The sequence below is a fragment of the Eulemur rufifrons genome, chromosome 8, assembly GCF_041146395.1.
Source record: "Eulemur rufifrons isolate Redbay chromosome 8, OSU_ERuf_1, whole genome shotgun sequence".
Lineage (NCBI taxonomy): Eukaryota > Metazoa > Chordata > Mammalia > Primates > Lemuridae > Eulemur > Eulemur rufifrons.
Window position 1 is genome coordinate 72,050,304 of NC_090990.1, and position 21,309 is coordinate 72,071,612.

The 21,309-nt window shown below is 33.5% G+C and overlaps 1 protein-coding gene across 1 annotated transcript in view; it reads right to left on the bottom strand.

Annotated features, from left to right (window-relative positions):
• HFM1 (helicase for meiosis 1) overlaps positions 1-21,309 on the bottom strand; it is a 102,911-nt gene that overhangs the window by 71,165 nt on the left and 10,437 nt on the right. Inside the window, exons 4-16 of the mRNA XM_069478201.1 lie at positions 20,737-20,999; positions 20,384-20,431; positions 15,562-15,632; positions 14,966-15,098; positions 14,153-14,304; positions 13,531-13,608; positions 12,794-12,952; positions 10,303-10,503; positions 10,132-10,220; positions 2,606-2,649; positions 2,397-2,498; positions 1,865-2,010; positions 861-955 (exon numbers count right to left, since the gene is read on the bottom strand). Of these exons, the coding sequence (XP_069334302.1) occupies positions 861-955; positions 1,865-2,010; positions 2,397-2,498; positions 2,606-2,649; positions 10,132-10,220; positions 10,303-10,503; positions 12,794-12,952; positions 13,531-13,608; positions 14,153-14,304; positions 14,966-15,098; positions 15,562-15,632; positions 20,384-20,431; positions 20,737-20,999 (1,581 nt within the window). The remainder of the gene's footprint in view (positions 1-860; positions 956-1,864; positions 2,011-2,396; positions 2,499-2,605; positions 2,650-10,131; positions 10,221-10,302; positions 10,504-12,793; positions 12,953-13,530; positions 13,609-14,152; positions 14,305-14,965; positions 15,099-15,561; positions 15,633-20,383; positions 20,432-20,736; positions 21,000-21,309) is intronic.

Sequence of the window (21,309 nt, forward strand, 5' to 3'; positions counted from 1 at the left end):
TGAAATATAACTTAATTTCTAAAAATATAAAAGAAAACCTTAAAAAGTTTGATTTTTTAAAAGGCACGAGATTTCTCTCTACTTCATGGCTCCAAAAAACAGATTATTGCTTTAAAAAAGAATGGAGGGTGAATTATATTCTATTTTCTCCAAAAGAAAATAAATCAAATACTTTACTAAAAGGCCCCAGATTGCCTCTTTTTTTTTTTTTTTTTTTTTTGAGATAGGGTCTTGCTCTGTTGCCGAGGCTAGAATGTAGTGTCATTACCATAACTCACTGCAACCTCAAACTCCTGGCTCAAGCAATCCTCCTACCTCAGCCTCTCGAGTAGTTGCAACTACAAATGCACTGATTTTTATTTTTTTAATTTTTTTTTGTAAAGATGAGGTCTTACTCTGTTGCTCAGGCTGGTCTCAAACTCCTGGCCTCAAGCAATCCTCCCACCTTGGCCTCCCTAAGTGCTTGGATTACAGTGTGAGCCACCACGCCTGGCCCTCTCTCTCTTATTATTAACCAATTTTTAAAGATGTGAAAATGATATTTCTCCTCTTATTACAAATCAGTAATTACAAATTTATATAATTTAATATATTAATATAAGTTATAATAATTAATAAGGCCTTATTACAAATTAGGCCTTTTTATAAAGAAGGATATACACCACTGAATAAAACTATTATCTTCTTAAAAGGAACTATGAAATTCCCTAAAAAGATACAAAATTTCTAGGTTAATTGTTGAAAACTTTTAAGAAAATGGTCTTTAATAATCTCCAAATCAAAATTCCTTTTAATATGTTAAAAGGAAAAACATAGGCTATATTAACATTATTATCTTTTTGGAATATTTTCTGTATTACCTGCTTTCTACAGTGTCACTACAAGCTAACATTTGAATGTACTTCTCTTTTGTACTTAACCGGGTCATAATAACTGCAGTAGCTGTAGTGTCAAACTAGGAAAAAAACAGAGAAATTTAATAAAGAGCACATCTTGGTACCAGTTCTCTCCAATAACTCGAGACTTTCATTTTGTATTAAACAGTCCCCTGGCCTTAAATAACAGTTCAAAAGGCCTTTAAAAAGTTTCTGAATTTGAATTTTAACTGAAAGTTTAATTAAAAAATCTTCCAAGAGTATAGCTGTAAATACTACTTTGGTTTCAATGTAACATAATTTTGGCCAATGTTAAAATCAAAACAAACTTTGGTAACTGAATAAGAGTTGTAAGATTTGGGTAGTTTACATACAATCTGATTTAGTCTATAAAATTATAAATTTATATAATATAACATTTTGATTCTCTTTGAAAAGATATTCTTCTTGAATGTTCCTTAGTACCTATATATAGAATGACTTCTTCATTCAGGCATTTGTCAGAGGAGTATGTTTTGAAATATATATGGGCTGGCTTTTAATTGTGACAATACCTGGGGACCACTATTGGTATTTAGTTCTAGGACCTAGGGATGCTATTAATACATGTTCTGTAATGCACATGGCAGTCGTACACAACGAAAAATTGCACCATCCAAAACGACAAGAGCATCCCCATTCAGAATAAAAAACAAAACAAAACAAAATAAAAAAACTCAAAACCAAAAAGATCTTTAACAGCATACCCATTCATAATAAACCCATCCCCTCATCAGCCAATGAGAGCATAGAGGGAATGGAGGAAGTATGTCTCAGTTGGTGGGTCTCGCTTTAGTTTTATTCCTCTATTAAGGTAGATTTTCTCTGTTACGTTACTTTTAAACCTAATCTAATTAAGAAATGCTAATCAAAAAAATACACAAAAATGATTTTTTGGTTTTACCATGTCTGTAAAACAAGTTATAAAAAGCAAAGTTACTGACACTTACTTGAGGTCGACCAGCTCTACCAATCATCTGTAGAATATCTGTTTCACTGTACTCTTCAAACATTCCTCCAACGTAATGCAGTGTAGATTTTATAACTACTAGGTGAGCAGGCAAATTTACTCCCATAGCTAAAGTACTGGTAGTAACTGCATCAGAATAATACATAGTAATTTCAAGTCATATCACTTCAGGAAGACATTTTCTTATAAAAGATATATTCTTATAAATGCCATAAAAATTCATATATAAGAAATTTAGAAAAGAAGGAAGAAGAAAGAACATTATAATCTAAAATAACAAACTTTAAAACAAAAAACCTATTAAATTCTTATTTTTCAAATTGCATTATGTTCAATAACATGAAAAAGAACTGAACATCTGCCAAAGAATCTACTGTAGCATGTACAGGCATGGGTAATTACACAATTTTAGATTCTTGGAAGAAAGTCAGAAACAAGTCAGGATATTTACGCTTTTTAAATTTTTTCTTAAAAATAATTTTCCAAAATATTTTATAATATGTTTTACTTACAAAGAACTGGTAAATCTCCAACAGTAAAAGCTCCTTCAACTACTTTTCTATCTGACAGCTCCATACCAGCATGATGATAAGCAACACCATGTATTAAGAAATCTATAATAAAAATATATCACTTATTGGTTACTGTTAATATTTCATTAGTAATTGACTCCTTTTATCTGTATCTAAAAATGCTATTCAAAAATTATTTCTAAACCTACCTCTCAGTTTTGAATCTCTTATGGAATATGCATACTTCTGTAACCTATTTAAAAATACCATAAAATTATTGGGTTATTCCCAGTAACATCAGAAAACCATGAAATAGTTTATTAATTATTTTAAAATTTAGAGATATCAAAAGATTTTCATATTATCATCTGAAAACTATCTTTAAGAAGTAGAGAATATCTAACTTTCATATTCAGAAGTCCCTAACTTATCAGCTATAACATTAAAGCTTACTCCTTAAATCAAGAATTTAGAAAACTCATTTTTCCACAGGAAAAAAACATTATTTATAATGTTTTTATATCACCATTTATGGTTAAATCACCATTTATGGTGATTACGTTCACGGGTCAGAATGTAAAAGTCTATTCCCATAATTTACCTAAAAAATATTTGTAAGGAATAACAATTTTTAAAACTCTATTACATCACTAATAAGCCAAAAAAGATGGAAATGAAAAACAGTTTTTATTGTGCTCTGAAATATGGCACATAAAGAAGACTAGGTTAGGAAGAAGCAAGAAGGCTAAGAAGAGGTGCCTGACTCTCATCCTCATACACCAAAAAGGACCAAAACAATGAATAAACAACTAACTGCATTTTGACCAGAGAGACTAAAGGAAAGTGTCAGGGTACAGCAAGGGAATAGTAGAAACACTGAAGTACAGAAACTCTGAATGGCCACATAGGGAAGGGAAGAAAACACCTTTCTTCTATCATCTTATCCCCTAGTCAGGATCAGCTAGAAACCAGGAGGAAAAAGGTAAGCAGGTCCCCTCAGCAACCCCCATCACCTCCATGGACATTTGCAGTCTTAGCTACTGGAGAATCCTGCAGTCTTCACAGGGCTGAGCTCAGCTTAGGGAGCTGCCTGTAGTTCATACAGATGTACTACTCCAGAGAAGGAGCTTACATTGTGTCCTGCTCCCCATGGCCCAAGCTGCTACTACACAACACCATCTTGAAAGTGGAGCCACTGTTAGGGTGCCTCCTGATCCAGGGGCCAATAGCCACTGCATCTCTTCATCCCTGAAACTCTGTTATCATCACACCATGCTAACACATAGTAGTACACAATCCCCCAACCAAGCTGCTGCAGCTCCCTACTCCCTTGGGCTAAGTTACTTCAGAGGCAGTCTACCTACCCCAGTCCATTTGCAGCTGTGGCCCACATCCACCCCTCTACTACTCAGAGCCTAGGCCAACAGAGCAGCCACCCCTGGCCCCTCTGCCCTCCAACCAGCCTGGTGACCAACTCACATGGTAATTGAAGTGCCTAGCAGAGCAGCTGTGCCCCCAGTGCCCATGCCAACAAGGTGTACTATACCCCTTGGGGATCAAGAGCCCTAGCCCAGTGGAACAGTCACACCCCAGGTACCCCAACATTTGGGGGACAAGGAGAATGAATTTAACCAAGTAGGTAAAAGACTTGTACACTGACACCTATAAAATATTGATGAAAGAAATTGAAGAAGACAAAAATAAATGGAAAGATATCCCATGTTCATGGATTGAAAGAATTAATATTGTTAAAATGTCCATACTACCGAAAGCACTATACAGATTCAACAGAATCCCTATCAAAATTCCAATAGCATTGTTCACAGAAATAGAATAAACAATCCTAAAATTCATATGGAACCACAATAAACCCCAATAAGCCACACAGAATTGAGAAAGAAAAACAAGGTTAGAGGCACCACACTTCCCAATTTAAAATTATACAAACAAAGCTATAGTAACCAAAACAGTATGGTACTAGCATAAAAACAGAAATGTAGACCAATAGAACAGAATAGAAAGTCCATAAATAAGTCTAAACATGTAAAATCAATTAATTTTTGACAAAGGCACAAAGAGGACACAATAGGGAAGATAATTTCTTTAATAAATGGTGCTAGGAAAACTGGATTTCCACATGAAAAAGAATGAAATTAGATCCTTATATTATGTACAAAAATCAACACAAAAAATGGATAAAAGACCTAAATGTAAGACCAAGAGCCATAAAACTCCTAGAAGAGAACAGGAAAAGCTCCTTGATTTTGGCCTTGGCAATGATTTTTTTTTTTTTTTTGGATACCAAAAGCTCAGGCTACAAAAGCAAAAATAAATAAATGGGACTACAACAAACCAAAAAGTTTCTGCATAGCAAAGGAAATAATCAACAAAATGAAAAGGCAGTCTATGAACTGGGAAAAAATATTTGCAAACCACATCTCTAATAAGGAGTTAATGTCCAAAAGTTATAAAGAACTTTTACAACTCAATAGCACAAAAACAAATAACCTAATTAAAAAATGAACTAAGGACCTCAACAGACATTTCTCCAAAGAAGACATAAAAATGGCCAATAGGTAAGTGAAAAGGTGCTCATCATCACTAAACATCAGGAAATGCAAATTAAAACCATTATGAGATAACACCTCACACCTGTTAGGATGGTTATTATCAAAAGACAAGAGAGAACAAATGTTGGCAAGGGTACGGAGTAAAGCGAACCCTAGCACACTGTTGGTGAGAATGCATATTGGTGTATTCATTATGGAAAGCAGGATGGAGGTTTTTAGATATTAAAAATAGAATTACCACACAACTGACCTAGCAATCTTTTCTCTGGGTATATAAAAGGAGATGAAATCATTACCTCATAAAGATATCTGCACTCCCATGTTCATTGCAGTACTATTCACAATAGCCAAGATATGGAAACAATCTAAGTGTCCACTGATGGACGAATGAGTAAAGAAAATGTGGTATATATACACAAGGGAGTTTATTCAGCCTTAAAAAAGAATGAGATCCTGCCATTTGCCATAACATGGATGGACTTGGAGGATGTTATGCTACAATACTAAGTGAAATAAGCCAGACACACAAAGAAAAATATGACATAATCTCACTTATATGTGAAATCTTAAAAAAAAAAAAGTCAAATATAGAGATGGAGAATAAAACAGTGGTTACGAAAGTGAAGTGGAGGCAGGGGATAAAATGGGGAGATGTAAGTCAAAGGATACGAAGTAGCAGATATGTAGGATAAACAAGTCTAGAGATCTAATGTACAACATGAAGACTACAGTTCATAAAAATCACACTAGATTAGAGATTCATGTTAAATAAGTAAATATCAGCTGCTTTTATTAAAAAAGTAACTATATGAGATGAGAGGTATGTTCATTTGCTTCACTCTTCACTATAGTAACTATTTCACTATCTATATGTACCCTATAACATCATGTTGTAAACCTCAAATATGCACTATAATATTTATCTTAGAAAACTAGGTTAATTTAGAGGAGGAAGTTAAGAAAGTTTCTTGACAATCTGAAAAGAAATTCTGAGTACTTTCAAAGATTTTAGAAGTTGCTAAGCTTGGTTCATAAATATATCTAGGAACTCTCAAATTTGTGTTTTTCCATTTCCTTGTTGCAGATCTGACATTAAGAGGCATTATTTTTACATGACTCATGATTTTTTTTAAGGATTCACAATAGAATGAAGAAAAGGCAAGAGGAAAGGGCATGTTTACTATTAAACACAAACTCTGTGCTACATACTGTTAGAGATCTTAGAAATGCTGCCTTATTTAATTATCACAATAAGATGGTGAGATAGTGATTCCCACATATCTAACGTTGATTAAGAAACTAAAGCTGACCGAAGTTAAGTAATACGCCCAGTGGTACACAGCTAGTAAAAGTGGCAACACTGTAATTCAAATCTGGGTCTCTAACTTCAATATGTTTCTAATACCAGAATTTTCTTCCTGAAGAAAGCATGAATAAAAAAAAAAAATGAAGAAAGAAAAAATAAGGGGCAAAGAGTGAAAAAATGAGAGTTAAAGGAGAGAAAAATATTCCTTGAGTAACTAGGTAAAAGTGAGAAATGAGAAAAGGAATTAAGGTAAATGCTTTCTGCAAGAAAATGATTATCTGAAACAAAATTAGCTAATCTATGTGCAGCAGAGAACAGGAAAAAGGGAGAGGATAAAATGTAAATTAGTTTAAAGGGATCTTATAGCCTATCTATTTCAGTTCCCTACTCATATAGGTAAGTTTAGTTCAAAAATGTTAATTATTTTTTTTTTGAGACAGAGTCTCACTCTGTTGCCCGGGCTAGAGTGAGTGCCGTGGCGTCAGCCTAGCTCACAGCAACCTCAAACTCCTGGGCTTAAGCGATCCTACTGCCTCAGCCTCCCGAGTAGCTGGGACTACAGGCATGCGCCACCATGCCCGGCTAATTTTTTGTATATATATATTTTAGTTGTCCATATAATTTCTTTCTATTTTTAGTAGAGACGGGGTCTCACTCTTGCTCAGGCTGGTCTCGAACTCCTGACCTCGAGCGATCCACCTGCCTCGGCCTCCCAGAGTGCTAGGATTACAGGCGTGAGCCACCACGCCCGGCCAAAAATGTTAATTATTAAGTATTCACCTTAGGAGGCTACACAGTTATTCTATGTGAATGATCCCACCATTACACAAAGAATACCATAAGTCTTTCAAAACTGCCTTCAGAGTTACTTTATTAGCAAGAAAATAAGCCTCATTACTTGATATCCACATTTTGTTTCTGACTAAAAGTGACATAGCCCAACTCGATCACCTAGTTTATTCGCCCAATAAGTAAAAGGCTCCAAATTGCTTATAGCTAATTATAACCTCTCTACCCTATATCTATGCTTTTAAAAACTTCCAGTTTTACTTTTATTCTGTTACTAGTTTTATAATGAACTGGCCAATCTGTTTTTGAAACCCCATCTTTGTTAAACAACATTTAGAAAATTAATAGTCAATGTTATAAAACCATGAACAGCTAGTATGAAAACTCAATCATTATTTTGTGAGCATTAATTTCATTTTCTCCTTTTCTGTCTACCTCTCAGACCTCATCTATTAACACTTTTAGGCTGTAAGCTTTTTGTTGGTTTTTCTCACTCTCTCTGGGTCTCTTATTGTATCTTACTGCTTAATCTTGCTTTGTTGATATGTATAATAAAAGAACTACTCTACATGCTTCACACTCCAGACATTTTTTTCATATGGCAGTAACCAAGGTTACTTAGCAGGTTAAATCCTTGAAATGGAAGTAAAAGTATGAAAATAGTGTCTAGAGTGTGAATAGGTACCTATGTTTGTAATTCTTTAATGGACAAAATGGCCAGAGATCCATTCTTTTAGTGGATAGAAAGCCAAAGAATGTAAAACAACAACAACAAGAACAACAAAACCCATTCATTTCCTCTTGGCTTGGTACATGTCTTTGGTTGACAAACGACCAAAGATGGTGGCAAAGGAACAAACTGGTAATTGGAAAGCTGATCTGACCCAAAATGGAAAGAAGTACATCCCCCCACCATACAAAATTAGACAGACAAATCATTATCTGCTCATATCCACATGTAATTATCCAATCCAATTTTAGTCCAAGGTCTACCACTAAATATATTTACTCATTCCGAGAAGTTGTTATTAATAACAATAAGCTAACATTCATTAAGTAGTAACTATATACTAGCACTCTGCTGAGACCTGCTAAGATTGAGTGGTAAATAAGATGAACATAAGTCCCCATTTCTTCAAGAAATTTATACTCTAATGAATAGAACAGATAATAAAATAACAATTAAACAAAAGGATACTACAATTATACTAATAGTAAATGCTATTGTTACCAAAAGCTCAGCACTTGTCCCAGAGGCCACATCAAAAGAACGAGGACAAGTGGTTTGAGTAGAAGGAGTGAGTAGTTTATTAATTTGCTGGCAAATGAGGAGGTTGGCAGACTCCCATCTTAAAGTACCAACATTCTGCTTCTGAGAAGGAATACAGAGCTTTTAAAGGGGAGGTTTTCAGCTTTAGGCTATTGCTGTTCAACTATAGCTGATAGTTCTGACTCATCCCATTTTGGCTAAGACAATCTCTCCTGACGTCCACCTGGACAATTCCCTTGAGCCATCTCCTGTGGTACAAAAAACAAAGGGCACTGCCCTAACCCTCCTGACCACTGGCCTGAGACAGGGATGCAGGTTTTAATTCCAAAGGAGTGGGGGAGGTTTTAGAGAAAGAAAACATTTTTACTCTTTTTCAGGCCATTCTCCCTGTTACACTAATAAATAAAAGTAAAGGGTGTTTATAAAAGTAAATAAAGGGAAACTGACAGTCATGGAAAACTGATATTAAAGGCAAGACTTGAAAAATTAATAGGAGTTAGGTAAAAAGCATTCCAGGTAAAGAAAATATGATGTAGGACAAACCTTTATAGGGTAACAGTTTGGTGTATTCATAGAACAGAGAGGCCAATATGGCTTGACCGTAGTGAGTAAAATGGGAACATGACCATAATGAGTCTGGAGAATTTGTTAGGCATCACATTATACAGGTAATTCCTGGCCACACTAAGGATTTAGGATGTTATTCTAAGGACAATAAGAAGCTATTAAAGGGTTTTAGGCAGGAAACTGACATATTTAGATGTGCCATTTTAAACAATCATTCTGCTATATAGAGAATAAAGTGGGATAAGAGGGTGTATACAGTCGACAGAGAAAAGAATACAGCCCAGGCAAGAGATTAAGTGACTTGAATTAGGGAGGTGACAGTGCTGATGGAGACAAAATGACATATTTGAGTTACATTTAGAAGTAAGGATAAAAAGGACTTGGTAATTGATTGCCTACGGGGTAGAAGATGAAGGAGATTACCAATGATAGATTTCTGCCATTAACAACTAGAGAGATGATATATAATTAAGATGGGGAACACTGAAGGAAGAGGTGGTTTAAGAGAAAAATCAAGGTTCTATTCTGGACACAATGAGTTTGAGAAGCCCATTAAGATATACAATTGGATGTTAGTTAAACAGATGGACTATAGGTCTGGAGTTCAGTAGAGAGGTCTGGGCTGACGGTATAACTTTGGGAATTCATAGACATACATAAATACTATATAAACCGCACATGAGTAGATACAAACACCTCGGAGTGGGGAATTAGAAAGAATGAACCTCAGACAGAACCCCCCAGAATGTCAACATTTAAAAGCTGGGTAAAAGAGGTGAAAAGGGGACTAAGAATGAGCGGGCTGTAAAGTGGGGTGAAAATTGGTAGATGATGATCATGGAAGTACAGAGTCCAGAGTGTTAAAGTGAGGTAGAAGTGGTCAAATGCATTAGAGATTCCTGAGAGATTAATTAGCAAGACCAGCTTTAGTGAAAGATTATACTAGACGCTGGACTGAAAGTAGGTAAAAAAAAAATGAAGATAGCAGTCTGGATAATCTTTATCTTTCATGAAATCTGGCTATGAAATAAAGATTTATCATAGCTGCATTAAAATTCATTATCTCAATCCTCAAAATTGCTATTATCCTTATTTTATGGATGAGGAAACTGAGTGTTGGACACGTCGAGTAACTTGCCCAAGGTTAAGGGATGAGGCTCATTTTCTTTTCTCATCTTCATGATCCCTAAAAGTCCTTCTATAACACTTCCATGAAAATATGAAAAACTATACCTCTGTTTCTGTTCCACAGCCATAATAAATTTAGCATCTTTCACAAGAACAGAAGCAGCCTGTTGTACACCTTTCCTTGTTGCACAAAACTGAAAATAAATTAATAATTTTTTACAATCATATTAAAACTCTGAATATTACACTAAAAAATAAACAACCAACAATCCATACCACAAGTGTTGGTTTCTGATCAGAGTATGTTTGTATAACACTGGCAATTTTGTAGTTCAAGGTTAAATCAAACTTAAATTCAGTTTGGTTACTACTGCAGGGAAATCCAAGGACCACTTTCCGAAGTTTCACTGGTCTATGGCTTTCATCCATTTTTAGACAAACAGCAGGTCTTTCACCATCTGAAAGCCATTCTGCAATCTTTAAAAAACAGAAATATGTGTATTAAAATTTTTTCCAGTAAAATTCTATGGATAAAAATAACCCAATTATAGACCACTTTAAAGTCAAGGTACAACAGTATTTAATCAAGTAGTCTTTTTCAATATTACATACTATTCCATTAATACCATTCTATTGATATATTGGTAAATACTACCAATAGCAGCATTTCAAGATTATACCCACTTGTCACCATGGTAAACTTCTAATTATTATTGTTTTCTTATATTTTTTGTATATTACAATAAATATTATTACAATAAATATTATCGTAATATTTCTTATATTTATGAGTCCACAGTAAAATTAAAAATTGATTTTGTCATAGAAATCAAATTTCTCACTATCATTATAACTTTTTCGTTATTTTTCAAAACTATGCCTTGAAATAGCTGACACTCCTTTTGTGTTGTCTTAAACACTAGCTGAATAGTATCAAGGTAGTGGTTGGCTAAAGTTGGCAAGGGTTGACAATTTTTAAGCAAACAACAAATAAACACTTGAGAGATGGCAGTGAGATTCAATGCTAGAGTCACTAGTTAGTTTCTGGAGCTGTGACACACAATTCTTATCTTCACATACCCTGGTTAATAATCAGGCTCCATGCCCTGCTCTAAAATTGGCCATTGCTTTGACAGAAAGAAGACTGATTAATGAGTTTCTTGTTGCATAGAAAGTAAATGTTAAAATATTCTCAAGGTTATCAGGGGGAGGGATAAGATCACACAAGAATTTACAGTTTGAGGAGAGCAGAAGGCCAAGGATAAAGACCTTAATTTAGGGAAAAATTGAAGAAGACCTAAAGAAAGAGATGGAGAAACAGCATTTACAGAAGTAATGATTACCACAAAGGGGAAGAGAGCTTCCAGAATTAGAGGACATTGGTATGCAATAACTGCTTACAAATCAGTAAAAAAAAATTTAGTATACTAATGTGAAAAAAGAGCAAAAGGCATGACGTTGCAAGCTGCAAAAAAAGAACTTACAGCAGTTGATAAATATATTAAAAATATTTGCTTCAGTAGAAATCAAAGAAGTGAACATTTTAAAAATAAGATACTATGTTAAACAATAAACTTGACAAATTATTTTAAAATAATAATTTTATTGTTATACTATCTAGTGTTAGGATATAGGGAAATGTCAGTAGAAATGTAAATGAATGCAACATTTATTGAAGGCAGTGTGTCCTTAGAGTTTTATATATCCTTTGATTCAGTAATTTTATTCTAGAATTTCAAAGATATATTAATTTTAGCACTGTTTGTAATAGCAAAAACTGGAAATAATAATCTTCATTATTATGGTATTAGATAAATGATAATAAAACCACAAAAATAGCATTGAAGAATATTTAATGATATGGAAATGTTTATAGGTAAAATGCAAACCAAAAAAGAGTGTATACATTATGATTCCACGTACACATGTGCAAGGACAAACACTGGGATTTAGTCTTGTTTTAATAAACTTTAAATTTTTCTATATTATTCTTGAATATGAAGAAAAGCTATCATCTTAAGAACAAGAAAATGATTGTGCCAAATTAAAGATAAAGACAAAATTTTTCATTGAAATAGACAATATAGCAGCTATTTGTGAAAATAGTTTCTAAGAAGTAGTAGGGGGAAAAAAAGCAATATTATAGTAGGCTGAGAAGCAAGTAGGAGTGAGAAATTAGAGACTATTTTTTTCAAAAAGTTTACTTAAAAATTGAAGAAAACATTAAGTCATATATTCATTATGGAAAGTGTAATATTGCACCCAAATTTTTTCTTTACATGTCCATGGAGCCCATTAATGATGAGATCCTCCTCAAGGACAGGGTCCCCGTTATGTTTTCACTCTTGTATCCATTATTAGTGCTTACAATGCCAAGCATATAGAATTGGGTAAGTAGCAATCATCTAAGCAATTATTTTTATTTTCTATTTTACTTTGCTATACAACTTGTGTCAGGGGCTTACAATGACCATGACATATTAGTCAAGTTATTATGCGGTGTCTGAAACGCATGAAATTAAGATTTTAGATACTAGCAAATAATAGACTTCCATGAAATGTTTTATTCAACCTGATCTACCAAATTTTATGGATTTAATACTGTCATATCTATATGATTTAGCCATAATTTTCTACAACATACTTTCTGATTAAATTTGTTAGGTAACTGAAAGAAAAAAAAACAAACCTCACTTTTCTTTAAGATCAAAATGATTAAAAATCCCACAAGTCATTAAAAACCTTGTAGACTAAAATTCTAACTTACATCCTCAGCATTTGGAATTGTTGCAGATACAGCTACAAATCTCACTGGAATAATAGTGCTAATATTTTTTAAAGTCTGAGATACAGACTGTACAGTTTTCATTCTGCTGACTACAACTTCAAGAGTTGGACCACGATTTTCGTCTTTTACAACATGTACCTAAGCAGGAAATCAAGAAAAAATCATCAGTTATTGAACTAAAAACCTATTTAATCAATTAAAATATGCAATAGTATTTTTTTTTTTTTTTTTTTGAGACGGAGTCTCACTCTGTTGCCCAGGATAGAGTGTGGTGGTGTCAGCCTAGCTCACAGCAACCTCAGACTCCTGGGCTCAAGCAATCCTCCTGCCTCAGCCTCCCAAGTAGCTGCGACTACAGGCATGTGCCACCATGCCCGGCTAATTTTTTTTTATATATATATTTTTTAGTTGTCCAGCTAATTTCTTTCTATTTTTTTAGTAGAGATGGTGTCTAGCTCTTGCTCAGGCTGGTCTCGAACTCCTCTGCTCAAATGATCCACCCACCTCAGCCTCCCAGAGTGCTAGGATTACAGGCATGAGCCACTGTGCCCAGCCAAAATATGCAATAGTATTAACATTCTTCCTTTAGAAAATGAGTATTTTCCACTTGAAGGGATAAAACAAACATATAGTTAGGTTGAAAATCTCTTGCTTCTTTCCATCCATTTAATCATCTTTTTATGTTTATCTCTGAAAATGAATCACGCGTTCACTACCTCATCAATGAGAAACAGTCGAACCAGCTGGACCAAAGAGTTATCTCTCCATTTCCTAGTCATGCTATCCCATTTTTCCTAAAGAAAGAAAGTAAGTAGTTAAAGTAATAAGGAATTATAATAAATATTAAGCTAAAATAAAATTTTTAACATGACATATTACAAATAATGGGCAATGTTTTGGTTGATGCCTTAAAAGTATCCTGAAAAACATTTAAAGATGAAAAAAGATTTAAGGAATTTTAACAGTCCTACTGGGCCCTCAATTGTTTTTAAGTTGAACTACAATATACTCAAAGTTTTATTACCTATTTTTAAGTGCAAGGCCATGCCTCTACAGTATATAATACTTGGGTAAAAAAGAATATAAGCAATAAATATGATTATACATTATCCAGAATAACAAATTGCCTATTTTTTGTCCATTTTTCTTATTTGGTCATTTGTCTTTTACTTCTTGATTTATAGGTATTCTTTTTGAACCCTAAATACTAGCTACTTTTTATATTTGTTTATATTGCAATGTTTCTAGTTTATGTTTTTTTTAATTTTTCTTCTTGGTGAAGAAACATAGATATTTTCTAACAAACCAAGGAAATAATAAAGTATAAAGAATACCTACTGGAGTTGTCATAATAATATGAGCATGCTGAATCTCAAATAGGTCATCCATTACTGTATCTCCAGTGAGTTCTTTACAATTCAGTCCTATTGGTCCAAATTTCTCTTTCCAGTCATCAAAACGCTGACTACACAGGGCTTTTATTGGTGCCACTGTAAAAATGTGAGATATTTATTTTGAACATTAGTGAAATTTTAAAATTATTTTCACAAACTTTGGTAATAAAATTAGGGTAAAAACATACATCTAGGTATTGCCTAATATTAATAAATTAAAAGTTAATAATACAGGCATATTGTTTAGAAATATAAAAGTAATAACCAAAAAGAAAACTAACAATAGAAGTGATTGCTCAAGCAAGTGTAATTAAGAGTGGAGAAAAGTAGAAGATTATTGCTTTTCATTACAAGCCCTTTTGTAATATTTTATTTTTTTAAACCATATGCATATATAACTTTGATGAAAAATTTTAAAAATATATATACCTAAGAAAGGAGAGCAGAGGTTCCTATACAAATTTCTAGAATTACAAAATGTTTGGTTTTATTTGTTTGTTGTGCTTGCCTTTTTACAAATAAGTATGTAAAAGTCAAGTTCTCAATTCAAATATTATTCTTTATCTATAATGCTGGGAAAATGTGTTTTAAATTTAATGTAATAGACAGGACCAATTGTGGTATATTTTTATTAAAAATGTATGGAAAACCAAGTAATAATTCCTACGGCCTAAAATTGAATTTACTTTTTCATTTTGTTTCAATGGTTTTTCATTATTATAATTAATCATCACTCTTACAATATATAAATACTTACTGTAAACAATTTTAATATTCGACCATGGCAATGGTACTTCCACTAACAATCTTGTTATAGCTAGTTCAAACACTACAGTTTTTCCAGAACCAGTTGGAGCACAAATCACAAAATTCCTATCTGTGTAAAGGAGCTAAAAAATAAAATTTAATCAATCATGTAATATATAGAATTTTTCAAACACATTCTCAATTCATTTAAAAAAAAATGCCTTAGGAAGAGTATAAGAAATAGTAGTTCAAGCATTTTTACCTCTAAAATCATTAAAATTGTAACCTTGCTCAGACCCTCCACCCTCAAAAAATAACATTATTAATATTTTATCCTGGTATTTTACTTGTCAAAGTAATATGCTAGACCTAGAAGAAAACTATTCCTTTAGCTTCCTGAAAAATTCTAATCTATATAAACACAATTGAATCCACCTATGAAAAGCACATGCATTCATTTAACAAATATTTTCTGAGCTCCTATAATATACTAAACACTGAGTGCAGCACTGGGGACATAAAGATGTGATCCAGTCCCCGCCCTCAAAGAAGACACAATCGAGTGAGAAGAGGCAGATAAGTAAATAATTATAGTAAAATACTTACATCATCAAAGGCTTTGGACTGTATATAGTTGAAATATGGGAATTCTTTGAAAATACTTCTAAATTTTGCTGCTTAGAATAATATTAAGGAGTCAATATTTCAGAATTTTAAAAATTAGTTACTTTTAATTTAAAAATTCAGTTAAACTGACATTAATTCTGACAATATTTAATAATGAGGCTTTAATATTTGCTATTTTGGCAACTTAAGAATTAACAGAAATTATTCTAGCCTCCAGTCACACTCTATATTGTGAAAAGAACCTGTAAAGTTCCTAAGAGGAAAACAAGAGGGTTACATAACGGTTACAATTTGAGAGTTCAATATGATGGAAGAGTTACAAATACATATAGGCAAGTATACCATAACTACACTTCTAGTTTATCTTTTCCACAATAGTGCTTTTTTTTAATTCACCTTGGTTAGGTCACTTGATTTTTATCTCCTCTTTAATGTTCAGAATTTCACTTATTAACTATTCATTGTGCCCCATTAGCTGATGTGCATTACTGAATCCCTTTGTTTTTGATACTTTAGTTGTGTTAAGTGGTGGATTTAATGGTACTGGCTCGACAGGAAGAATTTAAATCATCCTTCCTCTATAAGAAAGTTCAAAAATATTAATAGATAAGAAGAATAAACTGTCCCCTCTCCAAGACGAGGGTCTATTGCCAGCTTGGAATATATTTGTACTTATATGGTATTCATTTTATGATATGTCAACTACATTTATTGAGCACTATATGCAAAATAGATTTCTAGATTTAGAAAACTGTGGGAAGCTGTAAAGAAAGAAGAAAATGAGTTCCTATAATTGAGAAGCTGTTATAATCTATTAGATGTAAGACAGTTAATATATCTGAGAACAAAAATACACAGTTTGTTTAAACAATTACATTTTTACAAAGATATACAAGAACTGATGAATTGCTGTAGTAATCCTGTTAAAATTTAGATCATATGACTTCTCTGCTCAAATTTCCCTATTTCTCTTAAAGCATATGGCTACAAGGCCCTACATGATCTCCTCTCCACATTGCCACTCCCCGCATCCTCCCTCACCTTAATCTCTCTGACTTCATGTCCTACTACTCTCCCCTGACTCACCTCCTCTAGCTATATGGGACTCTTGTTCTTCAAAAACATCAGCCATGTTCCTGCCATAAGGCCCTCTCTGTCTGCCTAAACTGTCCTGCCTCCATATTTCCTTGGCTCTTTCACCTCCTTTAATTGATGAAATCTGAGCTTCTCAAGAAGGCCTACCCTAAGTACTCTATTTAATTCTATACCTGTGCCCTGAATCTCAACATTCCCAATTTAATCCCCTTACCCTCCTCTACTATTATATTTTCTTTTCCCATAATATTCATCACCTTCTAAAGTACTATGTGACTTATTTATGTACTGTTACAATCGTTCAGATCTATTGTCTTACCCACCCTTATCCCAAGAATGTTAGCTCCTCAATGGCAAGGATTTATTGCTTTCTCAGGTGACACATCCCAAATACCTAGAACAGTACCTACACAGAATAAGAACTTAGTTAATATAGGTTAGCATTTATCCAGTAATTAATTTCATTTTACTTTCTGTTGTGCAGAGTGTCAGAATATTTCTGCCAAAACAAGAAAAGTAATTTTGAGTTTGTAAATCCATCAGCTTTTGAAGGAATCTCATTTTTCCTTCAAAATATGTCTCTTTCTATAAAATATTTATTTGTAACAAGCTTACAAGTGGGCCAACATGCTGGGTTTTCTCTCATTAGATAGTCCCACATCAATTTATATTCACAAAAATGAATCTTTGATTCAGAGTAGATGCAGAATCAGGTTTCCAGCTCATGAGAAAACTCAAATACTAACATCATTTATCATCACTATCAAGATTTAAAATCAAATTTTTCCTTTTGTCCAACAAACTCTCAGCAGTGTCACTGCAATTATATGTTATAATGGAGAAAATGTCTGTGGAACTGAAAATGACAAGAGTACTGTGGCAAGATCAATCTGACAAAACTTCTAATGTCCTGAGGATTCCAATACAGTAAAATATTTTAAAAGAATCAGAAAATAAGTTGTGTCCAGGTAACCCACAAACTCTCAAACTACCATGAATAGCATTTAGTCTTCCACTTTAAATACATACTTGGAAACAATAAGGTATAGTACAAAGAGTTTGACAGCAAAGGAACTTTTTGGACAATAAATCAATGGACACAAGTGTAGGCAGTAGTCTTAACTAACAAAGACAGCTGAACAACAGAACCACTTCGGCTGTGCTAATAGGGCATAAAGGCAGTCCCCCAGCCCCTTGGCTTGCCACTTTCCAGGAGTCCTTTATCACTTTGACGGGACTCCTTGGTCTGCGGAAAATGTTCTGTCTTGGCATGCTTAGACTGTAAGATTTGGGGTTCTTTGTTTTGTATTTTGTTTATGATTATATGCATCTTATATTTCCCTGAAAACTAAATAAAGTTTTTGGCTTTTTTAACTGATCAAAAAAAAAAAAAAGGCAGTGTCATATTATAGAACGGCTTCCGGTAAAGGATAAGAAGACTCCCCATCATACAGATAATTAAATAATCTTTAACTGCTTACTGCTAATCTATTTTTTTTTTTTTCTTTGATCACCAGAGAAAAGGAAGTGCGGCAGGATTAAGATACCATGTTGAACAAAGTGCTAGAGACTGGCTATGTCTACAGTTATATCATCACATGTAATTCTCTTATTGTCTCCTCCCCCCATTTTAACTCAATTATCTGCATTAGAGGCAACTTTTCATAAATGGTCAGGCAAATATTTTCTAACCATAATTCAGAACGATCTCAGATGATCCCCAAAGTACCCAAGATTAGAGTCACTGGTGCCTAGATTTCTCTAGCTCATCTGCCCAATATCTGGAATTTGCTTTCTGTTTTTTCAATTAGACCATAACTTTTGTGGATTCTAGAGTATTCCCTACTGTTGAGTGACTATTTCCATATTCCTAGTGCATAGTTTTGATGATATAACTTGACCTACTCAAAAATATTATGTAGTTTCTCCTCATTGCTTAATAGATTTATTAAAAATAAAAACAAGCTGGGCATGTTGGCTCATGGCTATAATCTCAGCACTTTGGAAGGCAGGAGGATCAGTTGAGGCCAGGATTTCCAGACCAACCTGGGCATCATGCAAGATGATCTCATCTCTACAAAAAATAATAAAAATTTTTAAATAAGTAATAAAAATAAGATACTAAGAGAATAGATCTTAAGTATTCTCACCACAAAAAGAAAATGGTAACTATGTAAGGTAATAGATACATTAATTAGCTTGATTGTGGTAATCATTTTCACAATGTGTACATATAACAAAACATGGGCCGGGCGCGGTGGCTCACGCCTGTAATCCTAGCACTCTGGGAGGCCGAGGTGGGAGGATCGTTTGAGCTCAGGAGTTCGAGACCAGCCTAAGCAAGAGCGAGACCCCATCTCTACTAAAAATAGAAAGAAATTATATGGACAGCTAAAAATATATATAGAAAAAAATTAGCCGGGCATGGTGGTGCATGCCTGTAGTCCCAGCTACTCGGGAGGCTGAGACAGGAGGATCCCTTGAGCTCAGGAGTTTGAGGTTGCTGTGAGCTAGGCTGACGCCACGGCACTCACTCTAGCCCGGGCAACAGAGTGAGACTCTGTCTCAAAAAAAAACAAACAAACAACAACAAAAAAAAAAAACATCATGTTGTATATCTTACATATATGCAATTTTTTAGAGATAAGGGAATTTTAATGATTTCTACCATTACTGACTACTCACTACATCTCCAACACTGTACTAAGCACTCTGTATATATTCACAGCAACTCTATAAGTCCCATTACTTCTTACCCTCATCTTCAGATAAGAAAAATGATGCACAATATATAATTTTTATTTGTCAAATACACCTCAATAAAGCTGAGGAAAAATTAAAAATAAAAACCAAAAAACCTTGACCTTGGTATTCATGGCAATAAATGATCTGGTCCTAAGATACCTATCTAACCTTATTTCCTATTACTTCTTTAATCATATCTTTTACTTCAGCCAAACTGGACTGCTTAGACATTCCACATTTTACATCACCCTTGCTCATGGCTACTCCTTTGCCAGAACCACTTCCTTACTTTATTTGCCTTCCAGTGTCTTTAGAGATAGGACGATAAATAAGGCAAGATCCTGGCCTTCAAAGAGTTCATAGGTCATGGGGAAACAGTCACATAAATGGCCGGTGAATTAAAACAGAATAAGTACACTGTTATAGATATATGGGGTATTAAAGAAGCAAAGAGGATGTTACCTCCAGAACACACATACATACTCAACATATTTACACTGGAAATACCCAGACATGTAAATTGTATTATATGTCTAAACTCCAAATTAGGTTCTTTCAAAAATATTAGATTTGTAAAAATGTCCCTAATCTACAAAATGTTCCATTCCCATCCATTTCCCCTACCCGGTTTAACCCAACATGGCTGTTCTTACCCAAAGTATAAGAAATTATCTGTATCTATTTGTAAATAAATATGCTCAGAGTTCTGCCAATAATACAAATATGATTTGGGTGCTTATCTTGTCATAGACTGATAAACAGTACATAAATTGCCACCAGTTTACAGACCACACTTTGAGTAGCACTATTACATACATTTATCTTTTATATGATCCAAAAGATTCACTTTTTCCTCTTTTTCTTTGTCAACCAAAATAAACAAATAGAAACACAAACAGAATGTTTAAAAATTATTATTTCACAAATATAAAGCAGCTGTTGTAAATAATTTAAAGGATACGAATTTCTGTCACAGCCTTCAAGGAACTTAAACCATTTTCTGTGATCCCTAAAAAAAAAAAAAAAAAAAAAATCCTACATATTTATATATTTTTAACCTTTTCCATAAAAACTGCCTCAATAGGACTTGTATAACTTTTTATTGAGAGCGAAATTAAAAGTATTTTTTAACACACAGCTAAAAATATTTTTAACACATAGTACAGCTAAAAATAATGCAACATAATAAAGAAATGCAGAAATTGTACATAACTTTCTCAAATTTACTATATTTTTGTATTTTTCCCTATGCTAAAAATGCAAATTAGTTTGTACTTTTATAAAACCAACTGAAAAAAAAAAACAAGTAATTACCTCGACTGTCATGAGGCTGGGAAGCAACTGAAAAAGATGGTGCTTTGAATATGGTTTCTCCAATTTCAGAAGCAGAAAAAGCATCATTTGCTATAAACACATTTGCAGAATATTGAGGTTTCTGTCTACTATTGCTATAGTTTCTTGATTTCCCTTTGTTCATTTCTGTTTGCGCAATTTTCACTGAACCAATGTGAGAGTCCAAGTTTGCACTGTCATTGGAATAAGCACTTCCATGTATATCATCAGATATTTTAAATAATCTACAAAAAAAACCAACACGTTTTTCACTTGTTAACAGTTGCTTAGAACATGAAAAGCTAGCATAAAATTGGCCCCTTTAAAAATACTCATAGATTATAGTTTATTCAAACAAAAAAATTAATCATTCTCCTAAAATATGACTTGCTAAGTTTACCACAGAATTATGTCTTTTCACTTCCCTGAAACTCAGATAAATCTATTTGTGGTATCCAGCCTCCAAACTGGCCCCAATGATCTTCACCTGATCCTCATCCTTTTGCAATCTCCTACAAATTGAATTGCTGAATTAGGATTGGTCTGTGTAATTAG